This window comes from Chionomys nivalis, chromosome 26 (genome assembly GCF_950005125.1).
Source record: "Chionomys nivalis chromosome 26, mChiNiv1.1, whole genome shotgun sequence".
In the NCBI taxonomy this organism is placed as follows: domain Eukaryota; kingdom Metazoa; phylum Chordata; class Mammalia; order Rodentia; family Cricetidae; genus Chionomys; species Chionomys nivalis.
Window position 1 is genome coordinate 8,195,392 of NC_080111.1, and position 22,032 is coordinate 8,217,423.

Consider the following 22,032-nt stretch of genomic DNA (forward strand, 5'->3'; position numbering starts at 1 on the left):
TGCTTACTCTGGGGCTCACGGCATCTAATTCATCCAAGTGAGCAACAGTGTCTCCGACCCCATGTCTGGCACAAGGGAAGCGGTGACAACAAAGCTCTTGAAATGAGCTGGTGCCCCCTGATCATTTTGTACCTTATAGGATTAGTGAAGGGTGTGTCTTCTGGGCCTTTCCATTGCGGAGGATTGGGTTTTACCCAGCGTACATACTCTAGCATTGCAATTTTGGGGGGCCTTAAAATCCCTTCATCCTCACAGCCAAGGGCTCTCAGGCACCTCTAACTCCTCTTCAGCAGGCCATCTTCTGATAAATGCTGCAGCCAACCAGTCACGCAAACTTTCGACACTTTTTTTTTTAACTGTGCAAACTTCCATGTTAAACCTGGACTCCCCACACGGAGGGCCCATATTGGTGTAGTGCACTTCCTTATGAGCTACACTTTTATCTTCCCTCCAGCAACCTGCTTAGCCTTGAGTCTGGTTATAAAGGGCTAGAGGCAACAGTTAGTGGGCCCTAAGGGACATTGGTATTGTCTTGCCTGGTATTTCCTTTCAAGAAAGTCACTGAACAGAAGGGAGTTAGGGCAAAAAACAAAACAAAACAAACAAACAAACCCAACTGTCTTACAGGAGGCATACCAAAGGTATTCATAGAAACATTTGATCAAGAAATGATGGGTTAATTTAAAAACCACCCCCTAGTAAATTCCTTAAAAGAAAATTCTGAAAATTCTTTGAAAGTCACACATAGTATACACATTTGGCTACAACCTCCTTTATCTAAATCGATGATAATTTATTTAGACCTTTAAGAAAAATGAAGATTTAAAAAAAAAGATTTATATTCATTGACTTTAGGTCTGTCGGTGGAAGTCTGGAATTAGGAAAAAGAAGACAACTTTTTATTCTAGCTTTGCATGTATGTGAGGCAGGGAAGGGATTGGTGGGGAGGGAGGTTGAAATAAAATCTCTTGTAGCAGGGCTAGCCTTGGCCTCAGTCTCTGAGGCTTGTGGTGACCTTCTAATTAACTGTGTATCACATGATGGGATTACAATCCGCCGCCGCCGCCGCCGCCGCCGCCGCCGCCGCCGCCGCCGCCGCAGCCTTCTGGCTTGTTTCAGGTAGCAAGTACACCGAAAGGTTTCTAGAGGCTGACGAAGGCTTCTTCTTAACGCAGAACTATTGTAGTTGTCAATATTCTGAGAATCTCTCTCTAGGAGGGAGGGAGCATTCCCCTGCTGCTGGCGGCTGGCACTGGCTTTAGGCTTTCTCTTCTCCCATGTGGTATTTCTGGGGAGATTCCGGTTCCTTGGGGTCCGCTGTTGGAGTAGGCTGACTCTCGACCAGGCCGGTTAGGTTGAAAACACTCACCATATCTTTGATTTTTTTATTTTTAAAGACAATCTCATGCTTTCAAGAAGGTTTACTTATTTTAAGTGCATGGGTGTTTTACTTGTGTGTACCCGTGGACTATAAGCCTACAGAAGCCAGAAGAGGGCACTGGCTCCCCTGAAATGAGTTGCAGACAGAGCAGCTGTGGGCTGCTACCACGTGGGTGCTGGGAACTGAACGGGGGTCCTCTGGAAAAGCAGTAAGTGCTTTTCACCATCTCTGCAGCCTCCAAACATCTTAAAGAGACACTGTATTAATAGTGCAATTTTTATAACCCTTTGATTTTGTTTTTGAGGGTTTTTGTTGTTGTTGTTGTTGTTGGGCTTAGATACAGCAGTTAAGCATCGAAATTTCAAAATTTGTTGTTGCTTTTCTTTCAGAAAAGGAAGAGAGAGGAGGGGAGGAACGAAAAAAAGCTGGCTTTTATTTAAGTGGGATTTGTTGGGTTTTATTTCCCAGAGGCGACTTGCGAAGATCCTGCCCTTTCTAAGTGGTCCGCCCCATGCTCGCGGAGCCAGGAAGCTGGGAGGCGGGCGAGCGCCCCCTGGTGGTCACCGCGGCGCCGCACCGCGGACCGCGGGAGGGCGGGAACCACGGCCGGCCCCGCCTCCGCCATTCCGGCCTCGGCTTTCCCGCGCGGCGGCTGCGCCACTTCCGCTGCTCGGGCCGCGATGTCTCCCGGGCCCTGGTGGCTGGTGCTCTGGATGCCTCTCCTGGCCACTCTGCCCGCGGGCGCGGTGCAGGAGGAGGAGGAGGCGGTGATGACAGGTAACCCTGGCTCCGGGCGGGGGGGTCCCTTCTGGGCGTCACGGTCACGCGTGGGCGCGGCCAGTCCCCGCCCCTGTGTACGAGCATCCGGATGCTTCACGTTTTAATTCGTTTAGGACACACTGCCGAGCACCGGCGCAACTGGCCCCTTGCCACCAGCTCTTGTATAAAATCTTATTTTATCCGTCTCCACAAATCTCATGCAACCCCAAACTAGAGGAGGGTAAAAGCTTCAGAGTGACACCAGGATTCTGTCCCTGATTGGCTGCTGTGACCTGGGTGGTTGGTCACATGCAAAAATACTGCTGATGCCCCAGTCTTGAACCCGGTGCATAGGAAGCAGCTGGGAGCTGCTGGGACTGTTTGAGCTACTGAAGATCCTGGCTTACAAAGTTGCAGCTGCCAAACTCAGCAATTCCCCCCCGAACTTCACATTTGTTTTAACCGCTCACGGCATCCTTTAAAAGATTGCTTGTTTGCATTCTTCGTTGCATCCGCCACCCGTGGACTCAAGGGGGGGGGCTGTCAAGTGTGGGACTTTTAACTGGATAAACTCCCCACACCGATAAAGTCAGTAGGGTGTGTAAGACAGAGACAGTGGCTAACGGGTGTTCAGCAAGCGGTTTCCAGCTCCTGCTGCACCTTGTGTCCTCAGAGGTTCTTGAGATTTTTACGTAGACCAGGGTGGCCTCGAGTGTGCAACAGCCCTGCCTCCTCCTCGCAAGCCAAGGGTTTTCAGGCCTGGCACACCTGGCTTACAGATTGGGTATTTCCTAGCCAACCGGTTTCCAGTTGTGTTAAAGACACACCAGGACTTTCCTGCGTGGGAAGTGTAAGATGCCCACGAGGTGATAAAACCTCAGTCTGCAGCTGAGAAAAATGGCGATTTCGGGCGCGACTCCAGAGAGTCTTTAAATGCGTGTAGGAGGGGACCACTGTCCAAGAGTGTTCAGTGACACTGTGAGAGCCCCTTGGTTGGCTACCGCCACTGTCGAGGCTGTGGTTTTACAAGGAACCCCGGGATGAGACAGCGAGGCAGTACGTGCCCCCACCCACAGGAAATGTATTTTTGAAAAAAAGCACCGCAAATGGCTGCCCGAAACCTCAGCTAGTACTGAAGCTTACATATACTTTTTCTCCTATAGATATATACTTGCCTTCAAGTTTAATTACAAATCAAGTAGAGTAAGAGAAAATTAATTGCTACGAATGCAGTTATAATGAAATGCTATGGAAACAGTTATTTGAACTGACATTGTTTGGAGGCGATTTCCATTCGGTGTTTTCAGACCCCGGTTGAACACAGAAAACTGCAGCTTCAGCCAGTGAAGCTGGTGTCGTGGTACACTGGTGGTCCTGCCTACCAAAAAGTAGGAGCCATCCAGAGCGTGGGAGGCTTGCCTCTGATTGTTCCCGAGGCCCTCCCCAGCTCTGAGACCCTGCCTTGAGCACATACCCACGGCCATGGCGTGAGGGACAGCCACTCTGAGTCCAGCCTTCTGTCACCTTATTTGAAGAAAAGGCAGACACTTGTCACGGGAGACAGGTAGTTGTCTGAGGAAGAGAAACGTCAAGTCAAGCGTGACTCTTAGTTTGAAACCAATAGGTCAGGTCTACAGAAACTTCCGTCCTTCAGCTGAGGGGCCGGAAATGGTTCTCCCAGGCTTCCCTCCAGCAAGGGGCCATTTCAGATTCACAGCTTGAAGTTCTTGTGTGGCAGGGAAGATGTCTCCTGAAGTGAGGATCAGACCGTGCGTGCGCTGGGATGTGCTGATTTCTGTCCTCTTCTCTTGTCACTGAAGGACTAGAAACCAAGATTTATATTCAGGTTAAGAGCAACAAATGGTGTTGGCTCACGCCTTTAATCCCAGCATTTGGGAGGCAGAGGCAGGTGGATCTCTGTGAGTTCGAGGCCAGCCTGGTCTACAAGAGCTAGTTCCAGGACAGGCTCCAAAGCTACAGAGAAACCCTGTCTCAAAAAACAAACCAAACAAAAAAACAAAAAAAAACAAAAAAACAAAAAAAAAACAAGCGGGAGTTAGTCCAGAGAGACGTTACTTCTGGAGCTCACACCTTTGAAAAATGTGAGTGTACCAAAAATACCAAGAAGATCCACACTCCATCTGGGACCATTTGGTTGCATTTGAACTCCTACGACAGTTTGTTGGCTTTTTGCGTTTTCATTTTTCCTGCTTATCCCCCATCCCGGAAGACCTGAGTCTAGGTTTAATGCAGAGAATGCAGCGCGCGTAAGTGCCTGCTGTGTTTCTCTCATGATCTCATCAGGGGGTCGTGGTGTCCATGCGCCAACTGTGGAAGCCTAGGTCCCCGGAGGAATACTGGTGAATTATTATTATTATTATTATTTTTAATATGGAAAGTGGCTTAGCATCTGCTAGGGCTTGAAAAGTGTTTGTGTTTTTCATTTTTGGAAGCATCTATAAGTAGGCTTAAGTACTACCTGCTCTTAACATTTTAACTGAAGATTTTTGCCATATGTCTGACTAAACTCTTCAAGTTAAACACACTTGGAAATTAAGGAGACTAATAAGCAGGAAAAGCAGGAGAGGAGTCATTTGCTTTTGACTTAGTAACAAAGCAGGTGACCTGAGGCTGCACACACCTTATGTGTGCACCGCAGTGCGCCCTTGCCCCCCCAGGGCTCGTTCTGACACCCCAATATATGAATGAAACTGCAGAGCTCTGAGTGTCTTTCCTCCCTCACTGCCGTAACACATAAATTAGGACAATAACAATACAACAATACTATCAATTTACTCAGCAGTTGCCTGAAGCTTATCAATTGCTTATTTCTGGAAATTTTGATCTAATTCTTTTTGGATCATGTTGACCCAAGGTAATGGAGACGGTAGAAAGTGAGGCTACAGAAGCGGCAGGACCGTGAGTCCCACACCCCATTAGCCAAACAGCACGAGCTTCATGGTATTTAAAGCAATGAGACCTCTGTCTCATTGGTTCACATAAGCCCGGCTTGAGGCCTTTGGGAATGCGATTAATTCCGTCTGCATGTTCCTTAATCTGCTGAAGGCTGAGGGGAAATCCAGAACAAGTTTTAACCAGGAAGTTCCTTATACAGCATATGCTGATGTCACAACCAAGATTCCTGCCACTTCTTGGCCTCCAGTATCTGAGGAGGAGCAGGAAAGCTGGTCCTTAGCCGGAGGCTCTTAGTGTGGCCAGCCTTGCCCTGTAGTGTAGGCTACACTGGAGACTTCACACTTGGCTCCCTGGCTGCGTGGGCTCTGGAGTGGGTGGCGTGGCACCAGCTGACCACGGAGTGACATCGCATGCCCGAGGCTTTCAGGAAAGGCTGGGGCCTCTCCTCTCGTACTGGCAGTTCCTCACGGAAGTTGGTTGTTTTCGCTGGCCGGGTTACGCTTGCTCGGGTAATCCTCTAATCCTCTCAGATTGCAACACTCGTGCACACGACGAGCCTGAACACTGTGGGATTCAGTAAGTCCATAGAAAGTGAGATAAGACGTGCATGTGTGAGGTGAAGTCTGTCGACACGGCAGAAAGTAGCTGAGCGCAGTTCTGCCGTGGCTCAGAGAAGGCCTTCTGGAAAAGGTGGCATCAGGGCAAACATGCCAGCTATCGGCAGGCGTTAGTCCCGCCAGGATCTGGGGGAAGAAAGTTGCGGTGCAAGGAGACCAGAGGCAGGACTAAGCAGGTGCTTTGAGGAGCGTCGCAAACGAGAGAGAGGTTGAGGAAGAGGAGGCTGTAAAGGTACCTGGGCCTTTCAAAAGGAGGGTAGATGTTTCCATGGTGTTAGCAGAAGTGATTATAGGGTGTAATGGACCCTGAGGGATGCTTTATTTATAAAAGGCTTGTATGTTTTATTGGAAGAAAGGTGGAGGAATTAATTGTGGGGTTAGTTCTGGAAGTAGGGAGACCAACTGGAGTAATCTTCAGTACAAAATGAATGATGCTTGCATAACGGAAGCTTTGCGCCTGCATCCGTGCTATGGCGCTATGTTTGCACACACCGTCTTGCTCTGAAGAGCTGCAGATGTCCAGCCATTTAGAAGCCTGTTGACTGAGTTTTCTGTCCTACCCGGTTCCCACCGTCATTAAGTCCCAAAGAGATCACACAGAGGTCTACATTAATTATAAACGGATTGGCCTAGTATCTCAGGCTTCTTATTAACTCGTATAACTTCTATTAGTCCATAATTCTTATCTGTGTTAGCCACGTGGCTTGGTACCTTTTTCGGCGAGGCATGTTACATCTTGTGTCCTCTGCATCTGAGTCAAGACTGCAGACTGAAACTTCCTCTTCCCAGAATTCTCATTGCCCCGCCTCTACTTCCTGCCTGGTCACCCTGCCTATACTTCCTTCCTGGCTACTGGCCAATCAGCGTTTTATTAAAAATAATGCAAGTGACAGGATAAAAGACCATTGTCCCACAGCAGAAGACAGTCTTGGGACCCATTGGAAAGCCTTCCTGATGGTAGCCTTGGTTTACAGGTTCAGACCTCGCAGGAGAAGCTTCTACAGACCACAGATGCAAAGTTTTCTGTGAAGTTAATTCATCCCATAAATAATGGGGCTCCCTAGGAGAGGAGTTACTACAGGGAGAACCAATGGAGGCATCTCTAACAACCCCCTCACACCCCCCATCCCCATAGCATAGAGCATACCTAGAGACAAAACACCAGACCGTGAATGGGCATTTGTCTAAAGTTCTGGGATGCTAGGGCTGTGAACCTGCATCCCCGTGCCCTTCAGCCTCCCTGCTGGGACTTCAGCTTCCCTTCTGGGACTTGCACTTTTCCAGGGGTAAATGAATTCCTTCTCAAGGATTCATCGCACACAGTTTTCTGTCCCAGCTGCCCCGTTTAGCTCCGGGTCCTGTCCAGAGACCTCACAGGAGGTAGAGAGCGTGTGATGTGGGAAGGCCGGGCCTGAGACCTTCCGTTCGGTCCTCCGGCTCAACTGGCAGAGCTCCCGAGGTGTGCCACTGTCTTCTCACAGCCGCTCCAGCATTTCCTAGTTTTGCATCGCATTCTTTGACCTCCTTTTCAACAGCCGGCATTCAATGTCCTGAGACTGGCTTTGGGCACGCTGCCCCTGGCCTTGAGCTGTGTGCATCTTGGCTGTACCCACGGATTCCTCCGCCTTGGCTGCCCCACGTGTTCACAGCACAGGTCTGCTGTCTTCTTTGGGGTCTCAGTTCTACGTATACCCTACATCGTTAACTGCTGGTGTCCTGTGTTTAGCAGAGTCTCCCAAGGGTCCTGTTACTGCTTTGGAACCTGGCTCTTGACCTAGATTCTTAGGTTTTCAGCCTGGGCTCTGCAGATGATTTCATCGCCGTGCTCTGAAGAGTTATCACCGTAGAACGTCCTGGGCCGTTATATAAGCAAGCTGTCGCTTTGGTGTGGCTATTTTAGGAGGTGAGACAATGCCCGTCCTCGCTTCAACCTGCCACAAAGGATGTTCCAGGCCAAGGCAGGCCTATTGAGTTGATTCAACATTATTTTCTAAATGGGTATAATGATCACTAGTAACGATGGTCACCTCATCCTTACTGAACTTTGGTATAAGGGTTTATTCCAGCTTCATTTCCGATTCCCTTAACTGTACTTTGAATGGGGCAAAGGGCTTATTTCTCTGGGTCGCCACAAGTATTCCCTGCTCCGGTCTCCTATTCCCGAGAGGCGCTTCCTGTTCGACACACTGTCTTGGACTCCAAAGAACTTGGTTCAGATTTACACACAGCAGTGGTCTCAGAAAGCGAACCCTGTTTTTAATTCTTTTGTAGTGTTTATCACAGGTAATAGAGGACCTGTCCCCCTCAGATTACATTGCTGAGCCGGGCGGTAGTGGCGCACGCCTTTAATCCCAGCACTCGGGAGGCAGAGGCAGGCGGATCTCTGTGAGTTCGAGACCAGCCTGGTCTACAAGAGCTAGTTCCAGGACAGGCTCCAAAACTGCAGAGAAACCCTGTCTCAAAAAACAAAACAAAACAAAAAAACAGATTACATTGCTGAATGCTGTATCAGTGTTATTTGTGAACACACTAAGCCTTACACGTCTCTATTCGGCTCCAGCCAAAGATCTTCTTGGCTCTAGAACTCTCTCTCCATCTTCTTTAGACCCAGTGAAAATTGACTGTATGTCAGTCTGTCCAGAACTGATCTCCCCTTCTTCTCAGAGCCCTACCTCTCCATAAGCACGGGTTAGAAGCTCACCATCCAGAAACCTTCACGTCTTCCTCTCCCTTATCCACAGACTCTCCAAAGTGTATTGATACCTTCATGTCTTCCTCTTCTTTATCCATCGATTCTCCAAAGTGTATCGATTTCTCTCCCCAAGAGCTCTTGCTGTCCTTCCTCCTCCTCGGTTCACGCCCTAAGAAATTGGGTCCTCTCCTCGCAGCTGGGCCTCGAGATGATAGATGCCTCCTCTCGTTGTGGGTGTCTCTGCTTGGTAATTGGTGACTGTCCTGCCCAGAACTGACTAGACGGTTGAGGGGAGTCCTTTTTGGAGTCGTCATCCGTTTCCTGCCACATTTGATACTTCCCTGAAGTCCTCTGTCCTCTGAGTTCAGGGTGAAGTACGGATTCCTTATGCAGACGTGGCCATTGCTCACCTCCAGCTGAGGTGTCCCGATGACTCCTGCATCTGCTCACTCTCTCCTTGCTTCCTCACCCCTGAGCTGAGCCCCCATGACCTCACTCATCTGATGACGCTCATGTTGGTTGTCTCTGGGTCCTGATACTGTCTTATCGCTTACAACTTTTTCTCCAGTCTTCTGATCGTATTTCTCTCCTAAGAGGCTTCCCTTAACTCTTGGCAGCCACTCTTGGACCAAAGACACACTATTCTCTGCGCATGTATGGTGGTCACGTGTGACCTAAGAGTGCTGACTCTGGCTGTGGTATTGCTGTTCTCCGCACATGTCAGATGGTTACATCTGACAGTGCTGACTCAGGGTGTGTTTCCTTCAGACAGACACTTGCTAGACTGAGAAGAATGAAGGTCTCTAATGACCATGTAGAAGAATTTTTGCTCATAGAATACTACAAACTATGACAACCTCCCTTTGAACGCTTAAAAAAAAAAAAAAAAAAAGAAAGAAAAAAAAAACAATTACTTAGGAAACCCGAAGTTTATTTTTTATCTTTCAGCTCCAAGATGTAAATCTCTGAAGGAAGCAGACTTCATTGAAACATCTACGTCAGACTGTTACTGCTACAATCAAGAGCAAATACAGTGGACATACATGTGGTCGACGGTACAGGTTAGGCTACTTTTACATCATGTTTAAGAATGTAAGATTAAAATGCACCACTTTGGGATTTTTTTTTTTTTTTTTTTTTTTGGTTTTTCGAGACAGGGTTTCTCTGTAGCTTTGGAGCCTGTCCTGGAACTCCCTTTGTAGTACAGGCTGGCCTCGAACTCCCAGAGATCCGCCTGCCTCTGCCTCCCAAGTGCTGGAATTAAAGGCGTGCGCCACCACCGCCCGGCTGATAATTTTTTTTTAAAGATTTATTTATTTATTATGAATACAATGTTCTGTCTATGTGTATGCTTACAGGCCAGAAGAGGGCACCAGATCTCATTACAGATGGCTGTGAGCCACCATGTGGTTGCTGGGAATTGAACTCAGGGCCTCTGGAAGAGCAGCCAGCGCTCTTAACCTCTGAGCCATCTCTCCAGCCCCTCAACGATAATTTTATAGGGTGTATTATTATTATTATTATTATTATTATTATTACAGGTCTTTTGCTTATATATCCTGTTTTCCGATTCTGTGTTTTTATAGAATTTGTATGATGATGTGTCTCCGTATGTGTTCCATGGTCTCTTTCTTAGGGTACTTTTTCTGTTTGAGTTTTTTTCATTATTTATTTATTTATTTTAGATGGCTGTTTATTTTCTAATCAGAAAAAAAAATGGGTGTGGATTTGGATGGGTTGGGAAGATCTGGGAGAAGCTGGTTGAGGAGAAACCATGATCGGAATATATAGGATGAGGAAAAAATATTTTCAATTAAAAAAATGTAAAAATAAAGACGGAGGTTGTGTAGGAAAAGAAAAGAAATGGAAAGAATCAGGAACGGCTGTGTGCTTGCTCTTTTCTCAACACCCACCTGTCGGCTCTTGCGCAGACGCTCTGCTCCTGCGAGCAGGGACGGAATGCCTGCCATGGAGGAGCTGTGTGGTTCCCACCCCCCTCCACCCAGTGGCACTCCCCTCCCCGCTGCATGGCTCCTACAAAGCCCCCCGTCTTTTGCCCTGGCTCTTCTCATTTCTCTGCTTCTCACTATAATAAAAACCCTCTCAAAAGCTGATGTCTGCCGTTCTCCCATCTCCAACCACTTCAGTCACTCAGACTTGCACCCCAAGGTTCCTAGCACCTCCATGTTGCTAACTTCAGCGTGAACTCAAACTTGTGACCCGTTGCCTCCGAGTCCCAGGTGCTGGGATGACCGCCCCGTGCGCTCCTTGCCGTGTGCTCCCCAAGGCATCTGTAAACTAACACAGGTGTGTGGCCGCCCAGGACCAGATCTCTGTCCTGCGCACTGGAGCTTTCTTCCCTCAGCCAGTCCTGGGTTGAGCGAAGGGGAAGGCTTTGATTCCGCCTGGACTGACAAGTTCCTGTTTTGTAGGTGACTGTCGCCAGTCGTGACCTGCTCAGATTTGTGTACATCACAGGAAGTCGCAACTGCCAGCATCCGAAAACCATTCTATCATTTATTAAATGTGTGATTTATAACTTTTGGGCACCAGAGGAGCTTAAGGGACTGATCATGGTCTTCAGTCCATACGGAGAAACCGTATGCTTCTCCGTGAAGCCCATCGAGAGGGTGTCCACCTACATAGTGAGCGTGGACCGAAACAGTAAGTTTGTTGTCATTAGAGTTGACTGGACACTCAGTAAGATGACTTTCCTGTTCTTTCCGCGACTCTGTAGACTGACGCAAAATATCTGTGGTGTTTGCACCTTTTTATTTTCCAGCTGTGGATCTCAGACTCCTCCTTCTATTTGTGGCAGGCATTTTCCTCTTCTTTTCTGCAAAGACCTTGAGCCGGTAAGTGTCCATTTTTATACCCATAGTGCTCTAATTCAAAGGCGTATACGTTGTTTCTGACTCTGTGCTGAGCGTTTGTACAGCACTGCATGTCTGTGGCTCCTCAGGAATTTACAATTGACAGGGCCGAAGGCAGCGTAGAATCTTTGGAGGTATGTGCATGGTGCAGAGCGCCCTTGCGTACATTAGTTTACGTCTGTGAATTTGGTGCGACTCTTCCTGTGTTGTTGATTACAGAACACACGTGCAGCATCACTTTATTCGTTCTCGTGAATGCCAAGGTTCGTGCTCAGGTTCTTGCTGCTAGGGGCCTGCTGCCTTTACCTGGATATTGGACAGGACAGATTCTTGCTTCCTGGATGCATGCTGCCCTGCTATTTGTTTCTTGTAACTTTCCTATAAAAGCCACTCTCTCGCCAGTGTTTACTCCTCAACCTGCCCGGCCTGATTCGTACCCGTAATCTCCGTCGTTCTCAGCCTTGTTCACTTCTGAGCTCGGCCTGAGGGTGTGGTCAGGTGTGTGCGGTGTTGTCGGCCAGCTTTTCTGACCAGGTGACGGATCTGCAGCGGGAGGATGAAAAGCCTAGATGCCGATGAGAGGGGCTGCTGTCCTGAGCCCTCCAGCGGCCCCCACACCTGGGAAAGCCCTTTAGCTTCTTGGTATCTCGGGTTCCTCCTCTGTAAGATTTATCCATGGGTATCTGGGGATTTGTATGAAGCTCTCAGGCACGTCTTGCTGTGTGACAGGTGCATACATTTTTGGATCACATTCTGAATACAGACGGTAACTCAGACATTTAACGGCAGTCTATTGACTGAAACTTTCAAGAACTGATTTCAATTTAAAATGTGTGGACCATGATCAGAGTTTTTCTTTCTAAATATGCCTTCCCGACTACTATTGCCACATTGAGTGTTATGACTTTTTTTTCAGGTTTTTAATTTTTTTTAACTGAAAATGCGCTTGGTGTTGATGTGACTTTTTCCTCTGTCTTGACAGAAGCCCTGTTTTCTATTACTCTTCGGGTACTGTGTTAGGTGTGCTCATGACCCTAGTGTTTGTCCTTCTGATGGCTAAGAGACACATTCCAAAGGTAGGTAGGTATCTTATACGCGAATGAGTAGAAAGTGGGATCCGAGCTTTTACAGATATTGAAAAGTGAATAAAAGTTAGCTCCTATTATGACACATCCTAATGCAGGTGTGCTCCTCTGCTGTGTAAGCGGACCGTAAAGTCTGTCTGTTTCTGAAAAGACAGTTTGTGTTTATTAGTGATATATAGGCTTATATCGTTTGGTGATATTTTTGTACCCTTTTATGAACTGTATCTTGGGAGAATGACCCTGGATCTCTGGGGCATTACGTAATAGTGGTGTTCCATCTGTTTTTCTTGTTGTTTCTCCTCTACCTTTTATAAAACAGCGTCCCAAAGAATAAATTAATATTAGTTCATGATCGCAATTCTGTGGCGACTTTGATTAAAGCTCTGAAAGCCAGCATTTTGTACTTTTCAGTCGTGCTTTCCGACTTTAACGCACATGCTAGCCAGCTAGGGGGCTTGTTAAAATGTAGATTCTGCTCCAGCAGTGGGGCCCAAGTCTGCATGCCCGTAAGCTCTTACGTGAGAGGAACCGTGCCCTGAACAGCGAGACTCAGAAAGATTAGAGAAGCCCTCGCTTTGACTTGACCTAGACGTTTCTAGAACAGAGAATTTGTTTGCTTCTATTTTTGTGAGGGTGAATGAACCAGTATATCTATATATGTATATACCGTGTCGCTGTTTTCTTCCACACACAGTATAGCACGTTTGGGGCGCTAATGATTGCTTGTTGGTTTGCTTCAGTTTATGTCGGGTGCCAGCTGACGGAAGACCTGAAGAGGCTGAACAGACTGTACGCATTAGGTAGGTGACGGCACAGAAGGCTAGCTGTCGTCGGCTGGCTCGGGAAGTGCCAGCGGAGGACGTTCCACACGCCTCCATCCGTTTCAGTTTCACTTTATTGTATTGCCATAGTTGGTGTTTTAGTTCATTTACATCCCATTTTGAACTCTTTTCCTCTATGACCTTAGCTTTTTATACAATTCATGGGATGAGTGAAAATGCTCCAGGACCATGGCCGAGCTCAGCCACATCCAGGCTCTGGTGTAAACACTGCACGAGGGGCCTTCTCGTCACCTCCCAGTTCTCTCTCTCTCTCTCTCTCTCTCTCTCTCTCTCTCTCTCTCATAGCGCTTGTGGTAGGGTTCTTTGGACGTGGGGTGCCCATCCCTTCTGATGGCACTCCTAAGGTGTCACCCCGCTGGCAACGATGGACTGAGTGTGGCTAGCCAAGGGTGGCTGCCAGATCGCCCCTCTGTAAAATGATGTTCTCCTTTAGTCTGGAGAAAAATGAGAAATAAGGGTTATAGCAGTGTGTGAAATCCACTTTCGGCCATAGCAACCACAAACCATTTGTCCACTTAGGACACTGGGCTTAAAAAGATATGACTATATGTTATCTTATTTATCAGTATGTATCTTAAGTTATTGCAAGTCGGCCTGTCGGGCTGGAATGCCCACTCAGTGGTCTCAAGGGCTTGCTGCTCTCCCAGAGGCCTTGGGTTTGTTCCCAGCACAGGATTGGTTAGCTTACAACTGCCTTAGTCCACTTCCTGGGCACCGGCATCTTCTGGCCTTGTGGGTACCACATGCACACAGATGCAGCCAGACCGATAATCATAATACATCATTAGAGTCAGCCTGTGAGCTCACGTACAAGGACTGATGGCTGCAGGTGCTTTGTTCGGCCTTCATTAGGGAAAGGAGATTTATTTCTTCTTATTTTTTCAAATTAAGGTTCTCTGATAGATGTTGTTTTTCAGTCAAGGCTCTGCCAGATCTCCACATCAGTTCTCAAGTTCACGTTTCAATGCTCGCCCTTCTTCTGTGTCTCCAGGCTACTTCCTGGTGGTTGGGCTTTGTAGCTTTGGCGCCTGCTACTGGCACGGGCCTCTCACCAGTGAGTGGAGCAGAGGCCTTCTGATGTGGACACTGCGGCTCCTCTCCCTGGTCCTGCTCTACGTGGGGGCAGCCGTGCCTCAGTTTGCCTACGCCATCATGGTCCTCCTCCTGTTCTCCCGGAGTCTGCGCTATCCGCTGAGAGCGCTCAGCTATCTGAGGTGGTGGGTATCTTCTCTATTGCTACCCAACTCTGACATTTCGAGTTCTGTGTTTTATTTATTGTTTTGAGAGATACTTTGGGTTACATCGTACGGGCAATTATGTTTAGTCTGGAGGTTTCGCTCTGAAACCACAGGAGGAAAAAGAGCTCTAAGCACTTGCTGCTATCTCCATTGGGTTCTGACACCAAGTACTCAGTAGTTAGAGCCTCACTAAAATCAGCAAAATGGCATGGGCCCTGCCTAAAATTTCTACCTTTATCACACATTTCTTTTCATTAGAACCAAGATTGCTGTAGTGATATTAATTGTGCTGTGCGATCAGAGTTAGGAGAAAATGTATCATAAATGATCGGAAGGAGTTACTCAGTTCATTTTGTTAAAGGCTGGCTTTGTTTTAGGTTTTAAGTTTAAGGCTTAGGCTTTGTGAAAATACAGAAAGAAAGATACGGTAACTTCCGCTGACACAATGCTATTATATATTTCCTTAGTCTGTACATCTGTGCCCGGCACACAGGTCGAGACCGCCCTGCTTGTGAAAGTGAGGTGTGCGTGTGCAGATATGGGCATGCATTTATATATCTTCTGCCTTAAAAGATGTGTGTGTGTGTGTGTGTGTGCGCGCGCGCGCGCACGTGCACTCACACCTGCCATGTTTGTGAGTACCTCAAATGGCCAGAAGAGGGCGCCAGATCCTGTGGCGCTGGAGTAGCAGGCAGTGGTGAGCCACCTGATGTGAGAGCTGGCAACCATACCACAGTCCTCTGGAAGAGCAGTTGGCATTCTTACCCCTGCATCCTCTCCAGTCCCCGCACTCAAGTACCTCATAGGTATGAAAACAAAGTTTGCTCAGGGACTGACATGGTGTTAATCTGTGAACGACTTCATTTGTTTGACTCTTAATGACCCAGAGTGAAGCCTGGACAGACGTGAAGGGTTTTCCTGATGAGAAAGCCCTACCTAGCGCCATCATCAAGGGACCGTGCTGTCGGCGCAGTGAGTGAGGTCTGCTCTGGCCAGATGCAGCCATAGGCTGCACTGAGGGCTCTAGTCTGGTTCTTCATATGAGGGCTGGTAAGGGGACAACCTTTATGCATTTCTGTTAGTTCTCCCCAATGCCTGCCTGCACAGAATGTGTAAATCCAAGTGCTCAGGTCCAGGCAGGGGCGAGGCAGTGGGTAGCCAAGAGCACTGTGGGAAACTCTGCAGCCCCGCCTCAAAGGCAGTAGTTAAAGGCAGGAGGAGCTGATGGTTGCCGTGTGCAGATGTGATGCTGCTGTCAGTCTGCAGGTGCAGACGGGAATTCAACTGTAACCCATACAGCACAGATGTTGGCAGTTAATCTGATGAAAAATAGAAAACACCTGAGAGATGAGAATTATACGTGCAACAGCGAGCAGTTGTTGGCTGGTGGGACAGACCATCTGCTGTCTGGCATGGAGGGTTGGAGATCAGGGCAGGTCCTGCAGGAGAAGACAGTCTTAGACACGGCTGTGGTCCACGCAGACACGTAGGAGAGTGAGGCGAAGGCTGGTAATCGGGTTGACGGATGTCTAGTACACGGTTGTGAGGAAGGAGACTCCGTGGTAACAGGTAGTGGATGGACCTGGTGGCCGCGTGTGTGGCAGTGTCCACTGGAGCGCAAGCATCAGTGACAGTCCAGGGTGCCCAGATAGGGGGATGGCAGGCTGAGAGGTCGCAGTACCAGTGGGAGGTCGAGAGACCAGGGGCTTCTATCCTTGCTCTGCTCTGGGATCATCAGAGGTCCCTCTACCAGGAGGAGGCTGGCCACTGTGGAGCCTCCCGGCCACCATCTTTGCCAAGCTGTGGCCCAAGGCATCCTGGGTAGAGCTCCTTTCTCCTTCCCTTAGGCACCCAGCTGTCTTACCAGTAGCAAGTGTGCTATCGTCATTAGCTGGGTGGCTCCATTATTCATCCCTGGATCTTTCTGTAACAATCCATGCATACTGTTACAGTGGCTACTTTAAATTTTGCTAAAGAATAGTTCTATGGCCGGGCGATGGTGGTGCACGCCTTTAATCTCAGTACTCGGGAGGCAGAGGCAGGCGGATCTCTGTGAGTTCGAGACCAGCCTGGTCTACAAGAGCTAGTTCCAGGACAGGCTCCAAAACCACAGAGAAACCCTGTCTCGAAAAACCAAAAAAAAAAAAAAAAAAAGAATAGTTCTATGGGGGCTGGAGAGATGGCTCAGAGGTTAAGAGCACTGACTGCTCATCCAGAGGTCCTGAGTTCAATTCCCAGCAACCACATGGTGGTTCACAGCCATCTGTAATAAGATCTGGTGCCCTCTTCTGGCCAGCAAGAATACACACAGACAGAATGCTGTATACATAATAAATAAATAAATCTAAAAAAAACAAACAAACAAGAAGAATAGTTCTATGAAAACCCAGGGACTAAAGCAGGAACTTAAAAATTAAATAGACCAGAGAAAGAATGTCTTGACGTCTGCATCAGACTCGCTGGTTTGTAAAAAGCTGCTTACATATTACATATATTTTAATAATATGTACTAGCTATTCTTTTGATTAGCTGCCGAGCAATTTGTACAAATGTCCCATTTCATCTACACAGTAGCTCAGGAGACCGTGATAGGACTGGGAAGGGATTGGCCAGTTCAGGCCATGAGTGCACCCTCAAGCTGGTTTTCTGGGCCAGAGTCTGGGTTTTCCTGTAGGAAGCCCGGCCAGGTACTCAGAAGAGGAGAAAGAAGCAGTGTCCCTGGTTCCTCAGTCCAGCTTATCAGCCATTAGCCGACCCTTCAAACGGAAGAGACCTTGATGGTCTCAGCCCTCAAGGAAAAAAATGTATGTTTTTAACCCTTGGAAGTCTGTGTGAGAGGTAGATCTGAAGCCACCACAGACATTTTTAAGGCCCACCAACAATGGGCCTTAAATGTTATTTGAAACTGTATCACGAATATGTCCTTACTGGCATCTTGAATTCCTAAGTACAGATGGCTGTATTATTGTGATATTTGTTACTTTTATGACTGGGAAGAAAATCTAGTCTCTGGCTTCTTAGTGCACATGTAAGACGAACTGATAATAAATTCTTTTCCGCTCTGTGCGTTGGCGACTCCACCACTAGATGGAGCGATAGCCCACAGGCCCAGCTTCCTGTGGATGTACGTCCCCATTGATCTCCATAAAAGGACATACTAAAAGCTTGTTTCTGTTTGTGCCAGAGAAAATGAGCAGGCAAAGAGCACGGAAGCCAGACTTCTTGTCTAGTTGTATGATTAGGAGTCACTAAAAAAAAAGTTATACTCAACATCTCAATCAGAAATTGATTCTCAGAAGCCTTAGAAAATTGCTATGATGGTCAGAGAAGACAGTAGGCCCCCTGCCTGTTCCCGCTCCTCAGTCATAGGGCGGTGGAACACATAGGGTGCCATACAAAGAGTTCAGAGGTAAAATTGTTGATGCCTAAGATGTGTATTTTTACATTATAAGGATTGGATTGGACAGGACTATGACAACCAGATGTCATGTGTTTTAGGAAAATGAGGCCATGGTTCATAAGAGAACCGCCAGTCGTGAAGTATCTCACCGAGGACGAGTACAGGGAGCAAACTGAGGCCGAAACAGCCAGCGCCCTGGAGGAACTGCGCCGTGCCTGCTGCCGGCCTGACTTCCCTTCCTGGCTGGCTGTCTCCAGGCTCCAGGCTCCTAAAAAGTGAGTCCTGCTCGGCCGCGGCTCATGCCCTGAGCGGTGTGAAAATCACACATTTCTGCTTAGTAGCAACCATCTCTCTTGGTCATGCTTTACGTCAGAGTTGTGGGAGAGCTTCTAAGGCCCGAGGAAATACGGCCCTCAGGTGGATGGGGTGAGGCATTGACACTGAGGTCCGAACATCACACCACACTCACAAAGGGCAGGGAAGAGATGCGTGAGTGACTGGATCCATCCGGCTGTGGTGGGGCCTCAGAAACCTACACACATCCCCCCTTCCCCTGCACGGCTGTCTCTGTCCCGAGTAGAAATGCCTTCCTCAGCCGACACAGTCAGGTTCCACTGAAGGGGACAAGCAGCGAGGCGCACGTTGTCTTTCAGGTAAACCTCTGTGACCGACCACCTTCCCTGTTTAAAATTTCACAGGTTTGCAGACTTCATTCTCGGAGCGAGCCACTTGTCCCCCGAGGAAGTCAGCACACACGAGAGGCAGTACGGCCTTGGGGGCGCCTTCTTGGAAGAGCAGCTCTTCAGCCTTCGGGCTGACAGTCAACCTGCAAGCTGACTTCAGTGTGGACGAGGGATCGGGTGAAAAGCAAAGATCCTCGTATAGTGGGCAGTGGGAAAAGCGTGCACCGCTGAGGAAAACAAGCCATGCGAGTGAGAACTCGCCTCCGGCAGCCCGCTTACTGCGCCGTGGGTGGCATCAGGACTCTAAGAATCATGGCCACTTGCCCCAAATGAAGACGACTTTCATTAGAACAGCGGGACTTTTCCTTTAGGACAGTAAGCAAGGTCAGATACCATCCCAGCGCTGGGCTCTAGCTTCTCTCTTGATGCCGTGAAGCTGGCTCAAAAGGCTACCTCTTTCTCTTTCCATTTCTTGATAGCAATGTTTTCTAAAGTGCACTCTGGCCGGGCAGTGGCGGTGCACGCCTTTAATCCCAGCACTCAGGAGGCAGAGGCAGGCGGATCTCTGTGAGTTCGAGGCCAGCCTGGTCTACAAGAGCTAGTTCCAGGACAGGAACCAAAAAGCTACGGAGAAACCCTGTCTCAAAAATCAAAAAAAAAAAAAAAAAATGCACTCCGTGTGGTACTAGTTAGGGCTGATAATGTCTTCCTGCGCCAGCATGGTGGACCCTGTCCCACCTAGCAGGTTTCTCCATCTTCAGTGCAGTGAAGGCATCGTGGGTCTGAACTGCAGACATCGTGCACCAGGGCCGCAGACTGACTGACCAGAAACCATTTTCCATGAGATGAATAATTGTCAGAACATGCTTGGAGGTTCGGGTTTGAGAGGTATGCCCTCAGCAGCCTTGGCCGCGCGCCAGCCCTGGTGCACCCTGAGACTCGGGTGGACGACCATCTTTAGCCGGAGGGTCGGGGCTGTGTCCTGAACAGCCTTGGTCCCACCGTGTTGGTGCCTCCATTTTTGTCTGTGTTGCTTTCCTTTTAAAATAATGACCAATTAGCTATTTAATAACTAACGGAGAAAAAACATTTCTCAGGATTATATTTAATGTTTTCACAAGATTTTATATGCAGACAGATTATAATTACTTTTTGTACTTTTATATATTAAATGTGAAAGCAGGTAGCCATGTGTGACATTGAGATTTATTTTTTAAGCTGCTTTTATATGTTTGCAATGGTTTCTCACAAAACAGATTTTGATACTCTTTTTTTAAAGAGAGAAAATGTTTGTTTCTTGATCCATGATAAACTCCAACATGCAATAAGCCACTAACTGCTTCTGCCCCAGCAAAGGGTCTAAGGGTTGACAATGGCAAGCATTCTGTGGAGGCGCTGGCCTGATTCTCTGAGGATCAAATGCAGGCTCGTTTTTATTGTCTTTGTTTTATACTGCAATGATAAAAACATGAGACGTCATCCTGTATAAAAGGCGCGGTGAGGGGGACATAAGAAGTGGTCACTGTCATTTCTTGAGAGCTGCAAACTTAATGGAACTTTCTAGATTGACTCTCAACTGATCTTGAAGCAGTCGTCAGTGTTCCTGGATCTGCTTTCTACAGGGACATTTAACATTAGGAGTCTTGTTTCTTTCCTTAGAAACATTACTCAGGGTAGCCTGCACCTTTACAGACTTTAAAAAACCAAAGAATGCGGTGTGGGGAGAGGTGGCTCAGCGGACATCCTGCCTTGCAGAGGACCTGGGTTCCGTCTCCGTCACCCACATGGCGTGGCAGTTCCGGGTGATCTGATACCCTCTGACTCCGCAGGCACCAGGCATGCATGTATCGCACATACGTGCACGCAGGCAAAACACTCAGGCATAAAGCTTTATTTATACAAAACTGTCAAACGACGTGCCTCCGTTCCTCTTGGCACCTGACTGTCTTGCCGGTATAGACAAGCGGTCTAGCATGATTTGGCCACAGCTTACTCTGGTTTTCCTTTTCTGTACGTTCATTTATTGGTGCTATATTGTAACGTGTCGGGTGTGTCAGTGCTGTGCATGGCTGTGTTCACCCCTCACTAAGCGGTCTGTCTAATATCGACTGTGTTTGTGTGTGAGTGACACGGCAGCACCCACTGCTGCGCCCGCCCGCACCGCCCTCCTGAGCCACCGGAGACTGCACTGTGAGGAAGCAGCTCCAAGGGCGCCGAGCCCCTGCACCCACTTCTGCACCTGCCCACACCGCCCTCCTGAGCCACAGGAGACCGCACTGTGAGGAAGCAGCTCCAAAGGAGGCGAGCCCCTGCAGCCACAGTGAACACAGTGGCAGTCTTTGGGGATGCTGTTTCCGCGCGTAGTTTTGGAAGGAATCATGGGTCTGACAAATTGTTCTGTGAGAGGCTAAACAATTAAAACATTTCTGGTAACATGCTTGGTGGCTTGTGCCATTGGCCTCTGATTCAGTGTTTATTATGTCACCATTCCGGCCCCATCTCATTAACCAGTCTGAAGTCCAGCATTTCACAGCCGGCACAAGAGACAGACTCTGAGCCTGACACGGTAGCAGATTCTGTCTCAAAAGGCACATTTACCTCGTGTCTGTACTGCCAAGTCTTTCACGCAAGCCCTGGTTCTACGGTCAACCCAGACAGACTTCTGGGCCCAGGACCCTAGCACTGAGGTCTCTGAGCCACCTTAGAACTGGGACTTCTGTCAAGCCACAGTGGGACAAGTGGGTTCGCCGCCCAGAGCGGATGGGAATCCCGCTCAGCTCACCGGGGCTGGCTCACACTTCCCCAGACAGCATCGAGTGACTTCCTGTATAAACCACAGCTACTCCTGCACAAACTATGTCATTTTTGATTTGAGAAGGGTTTCTTTCAGTCCCTTATCCTGTCTTCCTAGAAGCGTCGCGTCCCCAGCTGCCTAATCGCTCAGAAGTCTTACGTGGGGTTTTTTTTTTTTAAAGCTTTGGAGAAACAGAGCGTGAGTGGTTTAAGAGTTTCAGGTGGAGCCTGTGTCTTTTCTCACTCGGTGCACCAAAGGCCGAAGGATTTCTGGATGGGTAGTCATGGTTTTCCTTCCCTGTAATTGTCTCTCACAGAGTAACTCGGGTCCAAGTGGCCTTGCAGAAGTGGGAGAAGTGGAGGCCATGAAACTTCCCAGGTGATGTCTTCCCGTTGGCTGTATGCCGTCTAGTACGGCAGTTTGTACAACAGGAAGAGGTTTAAAATTAGAATCCAGTTCTTCAGAGACACTAGCCACATGCCAAGGGTAAGAGTCGCAGTTAGCGCCTAATACTCGTCCTGGTACCACAAAAGTAGAGATCCTACAGTCTTCTGGGAGTTCTGTTAGGCAAGGCCGTCGCTTGGGATGCTGAGTTTGTGTTAGGGAATGTCTAGAAGTCCAGAATAGAAACAAGCACACATGGGTTTCAGGCACACACGACTCGGGGCTGGGCTGTGTATGGCTTGTATTGATGCAAGAAACACGTGGCCTCCCCTCCCACAAGGATGGAAAGGTGCCCCCCCAGGAGGATG

At 48.4% G+C, this 22,032-nt stretch overlaps 1 protein-coding gene across 2 annotated transcripts; it reads left to right on the forward strand.

Annotated features, from left to right (window-relative positions):
• Nucleotides 1-2,061: 2,061 nt before the first annotated feature.
• On the forward strand, nucleotides 2,062-21,943 carry Nemp2 (nuclear envelope integral membrane protein 2). 2 transcript variants are annotated; one of them, XM_057758857.1, is made up of 9 exons: nucleotides 2,062-2,158; nucleotides 9,314-9,426; nucleotides 10,798-11,029; nucleotides 11,148-11,220; nucleotides 12,221-12,318; nucleotides 13,064-13,123; nucleotides 14,157-14,382; nucleotides 17,902-18,078; nucleotides 18,502-21,943. In XM_057758857.1, exons 1-9 carry the CDS (start codon nucleotides 2,062-2,064, stop codon nucleotides 18,638-18,640), a joined length of 1,215 nt encoding a protein of 404 aa, XP_057614840.1. In that variant the 3' UTR covers nucleotides 18,641-21,943. The 2 variants fall into 2 exon arrangements, with proteins under 2 accessions (XP_057614840.1, XP_057614839.1); XM_057758856.1 differs by having other exon boundaries at nucleotides 12,221-12,314; nucleotides 13,018-13,123.
• The last annotated feature ends 89 nt before the right edge of the window (nucleotides 21,944-22,032 follow it).

Coding starts and splice junctions, on each gene's coding strand:
- Nemp2 (XM_057758856.1), top strand. CDS start 2,062: ATGTCTCCCGGGCCCTGGTGGCTGGTGCTCTGGATGCCTCTCCTGGCC. Junction 2,159..9,313: donor GGAGGAGGCGGTGATGACAG/GTAACCCTGGCT, acceptor TTTATCTTTCAG/CTCCAAGATGTAAATCTCTG. Junction 9,427..10,797: donor ACATGTGGTCGACGGTACAG/GTTAGGCTACTT, acceptor CCTGTTTTGTAG/GTGACTGTCGCCAGTCGTGA.